The sequence below is a fragment of the Callithrix jacchus genome, chromosome 13 (assembly GCF_049354715.1).
Source record: "Callithrix jacchus isolate 240 chromosome 13, calJac240_pri, whole genome shotgun sequence".
Classification (NCBI taxonomy): Eukaryota; Metazoa; Chordata; class Mammalia; order Primates; family Cebidae; genus Callithrix; species Callithrix jacchus.
In genome coordinates this window covers 11139576-11157124 of record NC_133514.1, presented here as the reverse complement: position 1 = coordinate 11157124, position 17549 = coordinate 11139576, and the positions used below count along the sequence as shown (strand labels likewise).

Here is a 17549-nt window from a genome sequence, read left to right as displayed (position 1 = left end):
AAATAAAGATGAGCATACTGTACATTTTTCCATTCTATCTGCCTCAAGCATATATATATATGTATATAAATATATATATATGATAGTTTACATTAATATAAGAAATAGCAAAGGTCTTTTCATTACACTATACAGAATCTCTGCATCTTATCTTTATTTTCTATTCTCTCTGTCTCACTTTTTGGATAAACAATTGGCTATAGCAATCTATAGTAAGGCTTCACAGAAAGAATTCTGCATGTTTAGTTTTTCTTTAAGAACCAAAGTATATAAAATGAGGTTTGATTCTAGCACCTTATACAGTGTTAGTGATGTTGTTCCCTCAGGAGAAATGAGCACTACCCAACGCCCTAGGTGAATCTCCATCAGTTACAGAATGTTTAAGGTATTGCCAAAGGCAGGACAGAAAACATAGCAGAGATGGAGAAATGAGAGAACAAAACAAAACCCCCAAATTTAAGTCTTAGCAACATATAAACAAGTTCTTAAAAACATGTCAAGTTGCTGTCTCCAAATTAATAATGATCTAGTGATTCAGTATCATCAATTAATCCTTTTAAGTTACTCTTCCCCATGAGGTAAGGAAATTTTATGATTCTCATTGTAGATAGAGAACCCATGTGTGGGACTTAGGCAGGTCACAGGGGAAACTGAGTCAGGACATGAAGTGAGGGATGCCCAACTTCCAGCCTCTTATTCCCAAACTGTCCCCTGCCACCTTTGATTGCTGAGTCAAGATTTTGGAAAAAGCAGCTTATGGACCACTAATGGGGAAGCAAAACAAACAAAGAATTAAAATAAATATATATCAGCACCAAAGGAAGTTCAAAAGAAGCTGCACTTTGCTCCCTTAGCAAATATTCTGTGTTATGGAGACAGCAACTTTCACAAGAATGAAGAAGAAAACTTGTCACAGGAGAGTAACCCATCTCATCTGTTGGTGCCCTTTCCAAATGTCAATATCCTCAAGACAGCCATTAGTTCCAGTTGAGTAGTATATATTTTTGCAGAGGAATAATCAACTCCCACCAAAGCTGCATCAGAACCTCAATTATATAGTTATATAACTATAGTGATATATCTATACCTATATCTATGTATATATTTATACATTAAAGTCTTTTACTGCACTGGCACGTAATACCAATTGCTGGCATTGCTGTTTGCTGCAAGTGGCCGCCTTGAGTGGAGTTACACAACAGAGAAGCACCACGAGAAAAGGCACCACAAGGTTCGAGAAGTTAAATTGTTGTCACTGCCCTGACCTCGCCATGGTGGGGGAACAGAAAAGTCTTTTGAGCAATTGATTCAAAAGCTCCCAGCCCATGTGCATCTGTCCCTTCCAACTCAGCAGGGAGAGAGGGAAGAAAGAGCATGACATTGTTCTTTTAATGTGATTTTTTTTGGCTAATAGAAAAGAAAAAAGTTTCATTTAAAAAAAAAAATGAGGGGTCTCAGACACTGAAAACCCAGCCCTCCTAAAAAAGTTTTTAAAAAAAAGGACAAAAGTCTTGTGCTGAGGAAAGCCCTACATGGAAATCTTTCTAGCATAATTACTCAGTTGCAAAGCATTAAAAAGAAAGAAAGAAAATGAAAGAAATTACATCCATAGGCACAGTTTGCCACAAATAGCACCAGGTCTAGATTAGTGAGGACAGACAGATGTCCACATCTGTCCACATAGCTGAGAACCATGGGTGTTGACTCTGAGTCAACATCACTCCATCCTCATAGTCTGGCTGAGAAAATGGAAGTCCTCGGCCATCTGGAGCACCAAGAGTTAAATGTGCCACTGATGAACTGGAAAAGGAGAGGAGGCAGTGGAGTACTGCAGAGTGGATATTAAACGGCATTTTAATTTTTATTAGCATACTTGCCAGCCTTGAAATACTCCTTCCTAGGTTCTCCTTCCAGGCAGGGAGCCACATCCCACATGGCAATGGGGAACCTGTATCTGTGGCAGGAAGATCTGAACATGGTGTGGGGGATACAGGGCCACAGTGTTCTCTACAGCCATTGTCCTTCCTGACTCTAGGTCTGGGTTGGACAAGGGAGGTCAACTGGCCATGCTGGTGTGACCTGCAGCATCCCAGTACTTACTTTCTACTGTCCAAGCTAGTGGTGACAAGATAGGGAGACCTGCTGTTAGGATCAAAATGTCTCCCTGTGCTGGGGCCTTTCTTCCCAAACGTGGACCAATGCTTCTCCCAAAGACAAGAGGCTACTTATCAGGTGGGGCAGGGTCCCACCCCATAGCCTCTGTGATATACTTATTTCTTTGAGCTGGAGGTTGTAGCTAAAATTGTTTTTCAAATTCTGATGCTTGTCTATACTAAAAGTGATGCTCCCAAGTTCAGTATGAGGAAAAGGAATGATTCCTATCACCTTTCAACAGTCTCAGTGATTTACCCAAGACTACTTTTGGTGCATGGAAAACAGGGCCAAACAAAAGACTTCCACCAGAAGAGTTCTCCATTTGCAAGGAGGCTTCTCTAGCTCCTTCATGGGAACAGAAAAGCCACCTCTTCACCACCTCCCTTCCCCTGGGTCTCCTATTAGGCTATTTTCCACTACACACCTCCTACAATAACAGACTAGAGTATCTGGGAGTCTCTGCCTGTGGTTCTAGAACAGTGGTTTCTGCCCATTTTGCTGTCTTCCATGCCTCTGCCTTTCCACTTACATAAGGTTCTTGGTACTCCAAGAACTGGTCCAGCAACTGTACTAGGTGAAGTCTAAATGGCAAACAGCATTCTGAGCTGCTAGGAGTGAGAGGTGAAGATTTTGCTCTTAGCATTTACACCTTGGGAATTTTCATTCAGTATTTTCCCTCCCCTTTGACTTTATCCGTGGGCAAAGACTATGTTTTGCATTTAATAGGTGCTCAGTTAAATTAATTAAGAATAAGGGCTTCTTTCCCCATCCAAACAGAGCATTAGTTATGTAGCATGTCATCAATCATATGCATAAGGGCTCTCTGTGACCCGTCACACAGGTGTCAATAAGCAATACCTGTGTAGTTTGAGGGTGATCAAGGGCAAGATTACTTCCTAGCCCTCCCCCAAAGCTTTGACTACATCACTTCCACAGAGATCTTCCCCACAGAGATGAGGGCAAGAAATCAGCTCATTTCTATTCCTTTAGGTTGAGACTTTGGGTAACAGGAGGGGGTCATGAACCTTCATCTAGGAAGGCCCAGGTCACATGCTTTCTCCTTAGCCTATAGTTCACTATAGACTATTTTTAATACCAGCAAACTCCAGAGTAAAGGAAGACATGGTATGAGCTTTGGAAGCTATAGTCTATTCACTCAGCTCTTCTCAGGATGTAAGAACTAACCATGAGGACTGGATGCCATGAAGGCAAATGGAAGAAGGAAAAGAATCCCAGCTGGAGAAGGTGAGTTTCACACAGTGACTAAAACTTCACGCAGTGAGCACACTTCCTGTCCTAGTGAAACCGGAAGAGGAAACGTGGCACCTGCTATTAGCTTGGAGTTGCCAAGTCCTCAAACTTTCCTTTTATATATGCATGCTTGCTCAATCACAGGTTCAGTGGTGGTGGGGGGGGGTAAATATTTGAAATCTCAAAAGTAATGGTAGTTAGGACTCTGTTTCCTGAAAACCCAAAACTACACGCACACCAACCTGTTTGTCAGCCAGCCAACATTCAGGGTAGACAGGAGCAGTGAGAATATTTTGTTAGCCCTTTAGGGAAAATCACAAATTGTATATACTCAAGGCTTTGAATGACCTGAGAAGTTCAACTAGTTTTGCTTTGGAGAGCATCAGTTAGCAGCATCTTCAACCTTATGGAGTGAACATGGGAACGCTTCCTGGGGGAAAAGTATCCAAGAAAAGCTAAGCAAATGCAAGAAAATCACCGTTGTTATGAGAAGAGAGATTCGATTCCAGCCTCCTGGCCTCCGCTGGCTGCCTCCCTGCAGCAGGTGGAGGGGCTGAGACAGCCCGTGACCAGGCACAAGAGAAGCCCAAGAAAACCCTGCGGGGCAAAGTCAGTGAGGCCAGAGCCAGCATCCCGTGGCCTGTTCTCAGGCACACACAGAGCCAGAAAGTGCTGGAAAGCTCAGCCCAGCTACAGGAAGAAAAATGGATTTGCTTGGAACAGCAAACCACTGTGGCAGCCCCAGACATTAGGAGATGACGGTGACACTCAAGGGGCTCCTTTCCTTCTTCCTCTTCTCTCTTTCCTCGCTTCCTTCTTTCCTTCTTTCTTCACTCCCTAAGCCCCCAACTTTTTTCTGCAACAAATGTGTAATTTTTTTTAAAGTAAAAGAAAACCACCATATAGAAGGCAGAGTGGCACGATCAACCTTCCAGGATGGGACTGTCATCTTCCCATGTCCTCTTCAGATTTTTTTTTTCCTACCCCAAGAAGCCAATTTTCTGTGACACCAGAAAAACAAAAAACAAAAAAGTTTCTTAAAAACATGTCTTGGCACAAAAGGGTCCATGGGAGGAAAAAGATAATGAAAATTTTGTACACTAGAGATTGGGCTGGAGATAGGGGGTTGTGGAAGCTGGAATGTAGGGGAAGCAGAGTCAGTCTGCTGCTCTCATGACCGGGGCTACCATGCCAGGGGAAGAAGAGGCAGTGGAGGGGGGAGACTGGGTGGTTGGTGCTGGCATGACCATCTGCAGCCACTGGCCACATGCCACACCCTGGGTGTCAGGAGACACAGGCTGTGCACACATGACAGTTTAGAGGACAGGACCCAAAGCTACCTCTGGGGATGTGGGCTTGAAAGGGTTTCTTCGGGCTGGGACAGACCCTGTGATTGCCTCACACCTGATACCAGGTCTTCCAGGTGGACTCTTACAAAGCCTCTGCCTGAATCAGAAACATCCAGAGACCACAGATCCCAACACTGCAGGTAGCCTCCCGTGCTCCTCCAGCCAAAGGAGGAGGATCAGAACCGGACTCTGCTCCAGAAAGAACCTTAGGGTTCAGCACACCCTGCTTCAGGAGCACCTGCTTCCTTCAGCTCACCTAAGCGCTCTTTTCCCACATGACCAGGTATCATGTCTCTCCGGTTATGCCAATTCTGTCCAAGGGCAGAAGGGGCTCTGGGTGGCTTTTCATACTGTGGGCACCTGGGTTTCTGCTGAAGTCTGTCTGAAAGACCTCAGACTTGTCATCACCACCGCTGCTGTGGGGAGGTATGCAGTCCTGCCTAAACATGCGTTCTGCCTCCCGCAAAGCAGTTGCCCTGCAGTGTCTCCTGGCTACTAGAGATGCCAGGAGGACTTCGTATTTAGGCAGGGGAGACACCTTCTCCAAGTCCTCATCGCTTCATGGGGCCAGCCTCGACCTTGTCTGCAGAGATTGTTGGTGTAGGGGAGCTGGACAGAGCAGGTTTGGTTGTCACTGGCCAGAGATCCTGGCAGCCAAAGATCATCTACCATTGGCCAGGCTCAGAGTGGTAACGTCCAAGCTTCCCTGTCCACAGCACACTCCCCTCTCTTTCCCCACTGTGGCAGCTGCTGCACTAAAGAATCAGATGTACCTGGTATGATTTAAATTCCAGAACTTGCAGGGAGTTGTTTAGAAAGAAGCTTCCTGGGGCTCCCAGGTTGTGCTGTGAATCTACTGAGAACACTGGCAGCAACTAAAGAACCTCTCCAGTCCCAGGAGAACCCTGCTATTGGCTTTCTGTCACTCATGAAGGAAACGAAGGCAAACACCAGCTCGGGTGGTTTCTTCATGACCCTGTGCCTGGGAGAAGGAAAAAGCCATCTAGGCTAGGTCAATTTCAAGTCCGGCAAGAGCCCTAAACATTAGAATATTCTGTTTCATTAAACTGGTTCAGCCCTTTAAGAAACAGATACATACGTATATATACATCTAATATGCCCAAGACTGGCACATTTACATATCTCGATGGATCAATAAGCTTTGAATGTGGTTATACGATCATGCAGCTCTCTGTTCTGCATAATTCCCGGTAATTTCATAATCTCAGATCATCTCAGAGTTCATGTGGCTTTCAGCTGGCTCTCTCTCTCTGGCATTTAAAAATCAATGTAATTTCAAACAAATACAAACAAAGCCATCAATAAGCAGGTGGCAAGAGGTTAGCAGTTAGCAGGGGGAGATGTGAGCAACCACATCGCAAGGACTGCTGTTGTTATTTTGAAGATAGAATGCCCTAGACAGCCCAGCCGCTGTGACAACAGCATTTTCACTTAGTGGCCCACATTGGCTTCACAGGTTATCAGTGAGTGTCCTAACTGCCTAAGTAACATCACCTGTTCCTCTCTCCAGCCCTCCACTTCTGTCAAGGCTCAACTAGGACCCAGGGCCACGCCTTTTAAAGGCACATGGATTTTAAAAAAGGGAGAAGCAGAGCCTGTCCTGGGCTTTAGGCAGGCTGGGCCCACTGCAGTGCTGGAGGCCCTGTCTCAGTGGGGGTGAAATGACAGCTCCTGCAGGGGCGGGGGCGTATTTGGGGAAGCATGCAGTAGCAGCGGTGTCAAGGCAAGTGAAAAGGCTGCAGGGGTTGCATTTGGACAGATAGCTCTGACCTGAAGCAATGTGCGTGGAAGCATGGGCCTCGAAGAAGGAAGGCCTTTTGGAATCAACACCGGGGGCCCCTCCTGAACACAGGCTGGAAAGGGGCAGAGACGTGGCTGAGACTCTCAGGATGACCTGGGCAAGTTGGCAGCACTAAAGCTGAAGCCCCCTTTCCTTTAGCCTGGAGTTGGTTGAAAGGAAAGGAGCATGGTGCCTCAGTACGACCTCAGCTGCCTAAGGAAACTCACCACGGGCCTTGGCCGTCCCATGTCCAAGGTACAGGCCACCGTGGACTTCAGTCTCACGTCTCTTATAGCAACCAAAGAGCTATTTTCAAATCAAATCACCTTTCCTTTCTCTCCATCCTTTTTTCCCTCTGAAAGGAAAAGAAAGTAACTCTTCTTTTCTTAAAGGCTGGCATCATATAATGCTTTTCACAATACAAGTGGCTTCTCTCTGGTTCTGATATGCAGAGGAAGCCTCCACTGGCTTCCGAGGATGTTCTGTGGCAGGCAGATTTCTGAGGATTTGGGGAGACTGCCCTAGCAATACTGAAAGGGCACTCCTAAAGCTAAAAGGCTCTGGGAGCATTTCCAGAAAGCTTCGATTTGGGGCTGGAATTCCAACCTGCTTAGCTCAGTAGGTGGTTTGGCTCTTTGTAGAAATTAGAGAACCTCCAGCATGGCACTGTACAAATCGTTTGAATCCTCTGAGATGCGCTACAGTTTAGAATCCAGACTAGGTTCACTGAGTGTGTTTGGGAAGGGAAGAATTTTTTGCACATGGAAAAATAAATGAGAAATTTTAAAAGATTTTGCTTTATGTGAGGCAGCTAAGAAACTGAAAAATCCTCCCACCAAAAAAAAAAAAAATATATATATATATATATGGCAGTCACATGTTTTGATTTGTTTTCGAGTAAAGACCCTTGTCTTTGGAAGCCACGACTTTCCAGCAAACAACAGTGTGCCAGACTCTCCAAGGAAACCAACCAGCCCAAATCCCCAGCTATTCCAGGACAGCATAAGTGATTTGTTCTCTGGGTCTGAAGACAGAAGAAAAGGTTATGGCAAAACTGAAGCTGAGCCTAGAAGGAAAAACGGAAATAACAGAACCATATGTGCTGGTCACAAGGAATTATCACTGCTTTTTGCCTTCATTTTCCCACAAAGGAAGTAGAACAACCAGTATGTGTTTGCTTTCCACAAGAGCATTCTCTGATAGAAGTCAAAGAATGTAAAGGCCTTCCTTCTTGTCTAAATATTGGAGGAGAGGAGAGTAGCTTTTCTGGGGCAGAAAGACAGAGAACACCTTTCTTGACCCACATTGAGACAACTCTGTTATTCTGTCCTCTTGGAATCTTTTAAAAATATACCCATTAATCAAAAGAGAGTGGAGGAATCTGATCAGGTTCCCTTCCTCCACTGCACCTTGCACACCGTAGGTGCTTAACCGGTGTTTAGATTTTTAAATAGGAAGCAAGCCTGATCACCAGGATACACTGATCTTCAAAGCGCTTCACCTGCTCCGATGACTTAATCCTCACAACACCCCTGTGAGGTAGGTAAACAATATTCTTCCCATTTTACAGAAAGAGAAATTGGCCCTAAGAGTGACTTGACTTAGGTCTGTAGAAGGATAAAGTCCTGGATTTTTTACTTCCAATAACATGATCTGTTCTTGAGAATGTGCCTCTCCTTTTAGATGTTTTCTCTGACCCTTTTGTTTTATTTTTTAAAAATGCTTAAGCACGTCACTCCGTAAAATCAATTTCCTCTGTTTGAAAAGAATATGTTTTTCTATTTCTGCCCCAGAGAGTATAGGAAGGAGTGACTAGATGGCCGCTCATGTTCTCCTCCCACATACTTCAGGAAGCCTTCCTCTTCGTCACCTTCTTCCAGCCCATCTACTGAGTCCTGTTGTTCCCCGTGGCTCCATGTGTCCATCTTCAAAGTCAAATTTGGGACAGTTCATTCACCATCCATCCCAGTCAAAAGCAGGTGCTGATGAGAACGGAGAATCGGGTATGAGGGCTCATGCATTCTCTCCTTCTGTTACTATCAGAAATACCTTGTGGAAATAAACCATCCCAGCAGGACTTGACCTAGCCATAGAACAGTCAGATGCATGGCCAAGCACAAGTCACTCCTGAATTCCAGACTATGATCTTGTCCCTTGTGCTGTCAAAACAATAATATTAACCTCAGAGAGCAGGGTCAGAGCAGGAGGGAAAGGAGTTCTGGTCAGGGCTCCACTGGAAACGAGCAGGAGGCGTTGGCAGCAGCCACCAAGACCTGCTCGTGCGAGCTCCATCTCATTTAGGGACAGTTCCAGGATGGCCTTTTTTTCTGGGTGGGAATTTCTATAGCAAAATACACCTGAACTTTAAGGAAAAGGCCAGAGCCAGGTTGACTGATGCAGAATAGCTGAAGCTTCTGGAATTTTTCTTTCCAAGAAGATTCTCAGAACCGATAGAAAATCAGCCTCATGGCTGGCCCTCCTGGAACCCCAGTGGCTCCTGGGCTCCCACCTGCCCTCACTCCGGGTCCTGAGAAGAGTGGAGGCTCTCAGGACGGTCTGTGTTCTTGCTCAGAGTGTATCTTGGTAGTTGAAGTGATAACAGTCAAACCATAGTTCAAAAGAAAAAAAAAAAAAAAAAGGAAAGAAAAAGAAATTCAACGTAACACTTCCAATTCGAATTAGAAAAGAATACCTGGATTTAGAAAAAAAAATTAGTGCTATTCTCCAGCCCTGCTTGTCTCTGAATCCTTGCCTGCAGGTTTCGCTCAAAGCACGCCAAGGAGGGAAGAAAACCCACATTTGGGACCCACATTTTGACAGATAGAGCAATTGCTTAAAAAAAAAAAAAACAAAACTCAAATACGTGGTGTTTTTCTGTACTCTGCAGAGAGGGAAAGAGAAGGTGAGTCCATTTGATGAGGTGAGCATCGAGATTACAAGAGTATAAAGAAGAACAAAGGTGAGAGATTTCCTGAAGAGCTTGCAACCACCCTAAAAACAGTCTCCGAATACTCCCCATTCACTCCTCTTGTCTGCTCAAAGCTCAATGAATATCAGTGTTCAAATGCATCCTTCCATATATTTTCTGATACTTCAGGAAGAATTAATGTCGGGAGATTTGGTGTTAGAATTACAAGTGGCCGGCTTGAGTTAGGTGACCGGGGTCACCTGACCAGGGTACCACTGACCTGGGTTCACAGTGCTATGAAGTCTCTAAGAACTACAAGTATGTGAGACTCCTCCCTGTCCCGCTGTGCTCCCTGTTCATCCTGTGGCTTCTGGGTGCCATGGCACCCGGAAAACACTCTCTCCTCCTGTGGATCCATTTCCCAAGAAATGAAGTCACCACTTTTCCTCATAGGATGACTTTGCTACAGGCAACAATGACGAATCCTCCAAGCATCCCTGAGCAGGAGAGAAGGAAGAGATTGGCCTTCTTTCTCTCCACTTTACAGATGGAGAAGCCAAGGCACCGAGAGGTAAAGTGAGTTATCCATGATCACAGTGGGGACCTTGAATCAACCTGTGACACTTCCTGATCTTTCTGTGTCTAAAGGAAAGTCCCTAGGAAGTCTGCAGCTAAAACAAATCTCCTGAGCCCACTCTGGCCTGAGGATCCCAGTGCTAGGCTGAAGATGGACAAGCAGACCAGGGGAGCTCATGTAACAGACAATGGGCTGTCTGTATCCGCCGTGACAGATGGTCAAACGTTGCATATTCAAGGAAGTTCACTGGGTTACCAGTTGACACTATACTAAAGGGAAGTTATTTCTTTGTCCTCGTTGGTTTGAGAATGATTTTTTGGAGTTGGGGTCTTGGGATTTTTGTTAGGGATTGACGAGGCCAGCATCTCCTCCTGGTACCTATGCACTGTTCTCCATGTGATGGGGCAGCCTGGGGCAGTTGTCCCTAGGTCCTGCCTGCTCATTTCCGACGCGGTCTATTCTTAGCCCTCAACACAAGGTGTTGGCCAAGAGCAGGGGGAACTCCCACGGTGGTCCGTCTGCTGCCCTCGGGACCTGTCATTAATAGCACTCACGACCTTTGGCTCCAGGACATACCAGCTATGGCCTGCCAGCCAGTGCAAGAAAAGCCACAGGAGTAAGGAGCAGATGGTGCCAGGGAGAGCTGAACAAGGCAGACGGGACCAGGCGAGCCAAGGAAGGAGGCTGCAGCAGGATCAAGGCAGCACCCTGGTCTCTTGATAGCTGGCCAACAGCACAAGATACAGTGTTTAAGCAAGAAGTGAAATGTTTAGAACAGCTAAGGATGGGTGTGAGAAAGGGGCTTGTGTTGCCACTGCAAGAATTCAGATTAAGCATCATCTTTTTTCCCAGTGAAGAGGCGTAGAAAAAAAATCTCTGGGAGGGTAGAGTTGCCTTTTTACCTTTTTACATGTTTTGAAATTGGGAAAGGTACACATTGATTGAGGATGCTGGAAGGAATCCTCTTGCAAGCTCATGGGTTTATAACCTGTGATTGGCTGGCCCCTGCCGCTTCCATGTTCTGGACGTTGAACCATGGGTGAGAATGGAATGTTGCTTCTAAGACAGTGACCAGTTTGGGCTGAGGAGAAAGAGACGGAAGCTTAAAGAAGTTCCCATTGTGCTCATCTCGTTCTCAGCTGGACCTTGATAAGAGGAACCAATATTGATTTACGTTCACTTCCTAAGGGGTAACTGTGTTGTGCTCCATGAGGAGGGCTGCCCAACAGGGTCTAGCGACCAATCGATATTTGGGAGTGAAATGAATAGAACTGCTCCCTGTAAGACTGGTCCAGTCCCTGGGGTGAGCCCACCTCTCTGGATCCTTCCATTTCACTCCTGCAGGGTTTTCCCCGGGTCTACCTTAAGCTCCTCCAGATTTCCCTGACTGGAGAGTGTCATGTGGATCTTGGTGAAATTAATTACAATGAGCTCTCTTCCTTTTACACTATCCAAATTTAAATCTCAACCTCCCCAACCAAATCTGGTTGTGTTAATATTTTTCAGTTTGGCAAAGAAAGAATAGATTTTAGCTTCTTGGTAAGAAAATCAAATTAAGGGTACACAAGGAGATTCCCCTCCTTCAATCATGAAGCCACCATCCAGAGCAGCTGTCATCAGACATACAAGGGCTGGAAGAGCTCATTTTGAGTAAGAAGCCACTTTTCTTGGAAAAGAAAATGCTACCATCTGTGCCAAACGAATGTAGGTGACAGTCCCCAGCCCAGCTCATCTGAGTGAGCCAGGAGCATGAGAATATGGCCTGCGTCATTCTCTTCTAGGAGCTGATATCCTTTGCTCCAAGCCAAAGGCTCTGAGCCTGCACACTGTTGTGCTCTTCTTGCTCTATCCCTGGATAATGCAGAGAAGAAACTGTGCTAAGGTCTGAGGGAATCAAGGCTTGGGGTTGGTTCTAGCCCTCTCATGAGCAAGCAGCAGACCAACTGGAGAGAAGGTAGGTGGTGTTTCCTCTATCTGGCTTGTTTAGATGTACAGGAAGAAGCAAGGCTGTGGCCCGCCCAGTGCAGTTTCAAACCAGATCCACATCAGAGACCTCCTCTTCTGCCCCTCTCTGCAGTGGGGGAAAAACTGGAGGAAGAAAGGAGAAAATGATGTAATTTGGTGCTTTTTAAAAACCTGTAAATTCTTCTTTCTGAGAATCAGGTTTATATCTGGACAGGGTCAGACACCCCCCAGCAAGAACAATCACCTTCATGACCATGGGCCAGACAGGGTCCTGGGACTCAGGGGGGAACGGCTGCAGAGGGACTGGGTTGGGGACATGAGGATCATCAAGTCTTGAATGATTCTGCACCCGGGGAGGTGTGGTGTGGGGGATCCCCAGGCCATGGGGAAATGTCATCTTCCCTGCCCAAGGCTGTGTTATGATGGCAACATATCTGGGCAAGGGAGATGGGTCCTCTTTCATTCTGGCCCCAGATCTGCTTGGGTGAGTGTCCTACCCATCTCATTCCTGGTACCCATCTTGTTGGCATAGGCCTGACCCTGCAGAACCAGGTGACACCTTCCAGAGGCAGAGTGCAGGAGAGCGTTGGAGACACGGGAAGCTTTGGGGTGAGTGAGGCCAGTGGGAGCTGATCTGATAGCCTGAAGCCTCCCCAGTACCCCTCATTATAGCCTTAAGAGACATGGAGCTCCCAATCTGGATGTCACAGGTTTGAGGCCGTGAGCTCAGGGGACATCACCCCAATATCATCTGAGGGGACTGAAGTTTTCTTTTTCACAGAGGCTGGGAGAAGAGGCAGACCTGCCGAGCAGGGGAGAAGCAGAGCTTGCAGAAACACTCTAACACCATCAGTCATAGCTTGGCGATACTACCAAATTTCTGAGAACAAAAAGTACAGCTAAATGTTCTATGTGGTCATAGGAGTAAAATGTGGGGCTTAGTGGACATACTTGATACGGGGTCATTAGGGATTGAAAAGGAGATCGCTTTTGTATTCTCTATCTCTGGGCACCAACGTGCTTACTAGGCCTAAATAGTGCAATTGATTATTTTTTATCAGGGGGGTCCCGGGAAAGAAATGGGCCCAGAGACTTAAAATTTTTTTAAAAAACTAAAAACATCACGGTCATTCCTCTGGGAAGCAGCTGAAGCAGCAGCCCTGAGGGGTTGTCAGGGACTCAGACAAACGGTAGATTAAATGCTGATGCCGAGGGTGGGACAGAGTGACCCTGCCATGGGGCAGCCTTAAGTATCCCGGCTTTCAGGATCAAAGTAATCTGGGTCTGGAGACATAGTCACCAGGCAGTTTCAGCACTCAGTGTGTAGGAATCCTGCCTTGACGCCCAGGGCCAGCCACTGGAAGGGAAAGGGCCTGTGGGGAAGAGAAGAGCCCAGGTGAGATGATGCCAGAGAGTTTCACAGTGGCTGGGAACATGGGGAGCGGCTAGAGGATGATGGTAAGAGCACAGCGACAGCCTGGTCCTTGCTGTCAGGTCTCCCCTGCCCCTTCCCTGCCTTGCTCTCTACTTTCCTTGCTTTTTTCCCTTCCTTTCCCTGCTGCTGCTCACAGATACATATTTTCATTTCCTTTGCAAAGAAAGCCCTGGCATGATGGAGGGATTCCAGGGAGGGGCGAGGATGCCTTTCCAAGAGCAAAGTGTGAAAATGAAGATTGCTGAAATGTCCTGTGGTCTCTCATTTTTTCCTAGCAGCTAAGACCCTGGAGGCCCTCCCTGAGTTGGAAGTTGCCATCCCAACTCCTGGTGCTCACGGTCAGCTCAGCATCCACCATTCTCTTTGTAAGTTTCATGTAAACATGGCAGGATGCCCACACATGCACTAAGTGTGCAAGAGAGAAAGAGATGTGGCGAATCAAAACCTGTGACTGTGCTGAAACAAAAAGAAAGGAAGAAATCCAAGAACAGAAACACAAGCAGAAGTGGCAGACGTCCCGAGGAGACATGAGAGCATTTCAAAGAAGATGCGCCAACGACAGGTGTGGGCCAGCTCCAGGTGCACAGAGCCCCAGACCCAAGGCAGACAAGAGGTGGGACCCCACTAGCTAAAGCGGATGCCCCGCCCTCCAATGGCCTCACCTTCCCCAGCCTAGCAGAGTACACCACGGAGCTCAGGTATCAAGCCCTTGCGAGGCAGTCGGAAAAGAGCCTCTGACTAGATTCCAATTCCCAAGTAACTCTCCAGGAGCCCACGTGGGGGTCCCGTTGATGGGCATGCTGGATCCTCCTGGCTGGTCTTCACTGCCGCCTGGCCTGCGTGTGCTCTGTTCTTCCTGCTTCCTAGAGATGGGGGCTCCTTCTCCTCCTGCCCACCAGGGAGGCCTGAGGGAACCCCCGAGGCAGGGATGGGAGAGGACAACACCACGATGCTTAGTAAGGACGCATGAAGTCCAGAAGTCCAGACAAAGAAGAGAGCATTCAGTTTCACAACTGGTATTTGAAACTTGTTCTTAAAAAAAAAAAGCTTTTAGATAAACAATGAAAGGGGTGGGAAGGAGAAGCCTCACTGAATAATAATTGTTTAAAAATAAAAATAACTCCACAAACATTAAAAAAAATCCCTCAGTTATTGAACATCTGTTAAGAATAGTTCAATGTGAGGTGTTGCACCCTAAACAGATATATTTGGGGGGAAAAATCGCAGCTACACACAGCAAAGACTAACAGTATTTACTTAAAAATATTGTGTGTGAGTCTATATATATATATACTTATATATATATCTTTTTTGTGATTTTTTTCTTTTCCTTTTTTTTTTTTTGTGCCCAAGTAGAGACACGATGGGATTGTAACGATGCCCTAGAACACAAATATTCTTTAAAGTAACAATACTTTCAAAAATAAAACTTTTAAAAATGATTGAACATACTTGCAACACCTGCAGAAATTCAACTTGATACAATGAGAAAACAAACAGCCGAATCGAATCCTCACCCAAACAGCATGGCCTCTAAGGCCTGGAGTCCGCTGCTGGTGTCAGCCTCACCACCCAAACCAGGGCTCATGGGCAGGAGGCATCCCCCCGACAACTCCAGAGACCCCGCCCCCATGCTCTGCTGAACCAAGCCATAATCCAAGTCCGTCTTACATCAGTGTTTTATATCTCTGGCAAGACCTCGCAGCAGGGACACACACATATATATGTGTGCTATGGGCACACACACACACACACACACAAACACACACATACTACACACACAAAATTTCCCATTCAACCCAGATGCACCAGGTGAGCTGAATGATTTTCAGCCAACTACAATGGTGAAAGACAGAAGCACCAAACAGTCTTTGAAATGGGTCAGTTATTACAATTTTGACTTTTTATATATATGTATATATATATATATATATATATGTTCTAGTTTTCCTCTTTGTGTTATTTTTTTTTAAAAAAAAGCACAAATGAAAAATGAAGAATTCTTTCCAGATCAATTTAAGGCTTCCCACCAAATGGAAACAGAAGAGGCTTTTACATAATATCACATGTGATAAACGTCTACCATTCACAGCCTTAAAATGATGGAACTCATTGTTGTTGCCAGTCACTGATTAGGTATTGTGCCTTTAAATTGATGTCGTTCTTTTTGCTACTATGCTGAGTTTTATTATTACTGATTATGTATATAGAAATCTACTTTGATTGGCTTCAGAATGTCCTGTCCTTACCGAATTATTGGGGTGGCTTTTTGTTTTGTTCTGGTTTGCTTTTCACTGGAAACAAATGGATTCTTGCTAGGCAAATGTTAAAATGGCACATAGTCAGCCTTCAAGTAGCTTCTCCAGCCATTTGAGTTTCAAACAGCCCTTGAGCTCCTAGAAGGCTCTGCGAAGTGGGGAGGTCAGGAGAGGAGGGAGAAACTGAATAAGAGGGAGGGTTTTATGTGTTTGCTTTTGGTAAATTTGTTTTCTTCAATACAAATAATCAGATAGGAAGAGTAATTGCTTTATGTTGTATTTGTTAGTTGGTTTTTGTTATGCTTTTAGATTTGTTTCATTTAATTGTTTAATTTTCCCTCTCGTGGTGCAAAAATCACCAGAGAGTTCTGCATGAGAAAATGTGACAGTACTTAATGAAACTCAGCACCTAAGGGCATAAGGCAGTTGAAGGTTTCTGTTTGTTTGTGTTTTTGTTTTGTTTTGTTTTGTTCTTTCAATCAGCACCAATCCCATAAATGATCTACACTTGGTGTAAGGTAAAAAACTTTTTTTTTCTTTTGGAGTGGAGACAACTCCTCCTTCTCCACTCTATGAACCATAGCGTGGGATTTTTCAATACTGTTTCTTATGTGTAAAAAACAAAAGAAAGGTTTTCTTCTTGTTTTTACTTACAAAACATAGAGAATATCTTTGTATACATACAGCGACTGGAAAGAAAGCTTATTTGAAGGGGTTGTGACTTATTAATTTTTTTTGTAGTGGTGGTGTTGGTGTGGCGGTGGTGGTGGTGGTGGTGGTGGTGGTGGTTCTGTGTACTGGGGGAAGGGAGGGTTATATTTCTTGCAAGCGGTGTTTACCGCAAACCAAACTTAAGGTCCCCTTCTCAACTTGGGTCAAGATGCTCTTAGAGTGAAGACTCATACTGTAGCAACTCATAGAGGAGTGGTCCGTCTCGATATCGAATGCCTACAGCGGTGGGGGTGACATACTGCAGAATGTTAATAGTCCTTCTTAGCCTTCTGTCTACAAAATGAGCATCCCAAGCTGGGTATCGCTTTCTTGGCATGTCAATCTTAATGAGGGGCCCTTCTGGGGGGTAAGGACGCCCCAACGGGGTAGGGGGCCCCATGGGTCTCACTTGGAAAACGGGCAAGCAAGTGTCAGCCGTGAGATCCTCCTGTTGTTCCGTTACGGCTCTGGTGGGCGTAACCTGGGTCCCCTGGTACCCAGGGGTCTGAGGCGCCATGGGCTCAACATCGGGGGGCAAAGGGATGCCCCAGAGCAGCTCGGCACAACAGGAGCTGGCAAGGATCTTAACTCGTGGCCCCATGGGATGCAGCACACCGTAGTATAAGAGCATCAGTGCGATCCCGGCCACAAAGCTAATAAAGACACAACACAGTGCTGGCACCGCATAGGAGTCAGTGGTCTCCGGGTCTCTATAAAAATACCAAAGGAACGTCAAGGCAGCATTCTCGGTCAGGACTATTGTATAATATGCAAACATTCGATATCGAGTCCGCCCTTCCTTGACGTTAAACCAGCAGAAAATGTACACAATCCCTACCACCATGTTGAAGAGGATCTCCTCCCACTTGGACATGCAGAAGTCTGTTCCGCCATGGATGATCCAGAAGGCCATGGCGCACCAGTGAACCACCACGAAGATCCCAAAATAGAGCTGGAAGATGGAAGCAAAGAGGGCAAAAGAGATCACTCGGGATGAGATGGTGAAGAGGCGCCAGAAGAGGTGGATGAGGGCCCCTCTGTAGCTCATGCTCTTCTTGTCGTCCCTGGAGTCCCGCAGCAGCTTGTGATAGGAGGCTAGCACCCAAGCCAGGGACATCAGGGAAGTCACAGAGGAGACAC

General features: G+C 45.9%; 1 protein-coding gene across 1 annotated transcript in view; it reads right to left on the bottom strand.

The window, feature by feature from the left end:
* Positions 1 to 17549, bottom strand: part of XKR6 (XK related 6) — a 323424-nt gene that overhangs the window by 23980 nt on the left and 281895 nt on the right. Inside the window, exon 3 of the mRNA XM_035269864.3 lies at positions 1 to 17549. This exon is cut by the window's left edge and continues 23980 nt beyond it. Within this exon, the coding sequence (XP_035125755.1) occupies positions 16585 to 17549 (965 nt within the window). The 3' untranslated portion in view covers positions 1 to 16584.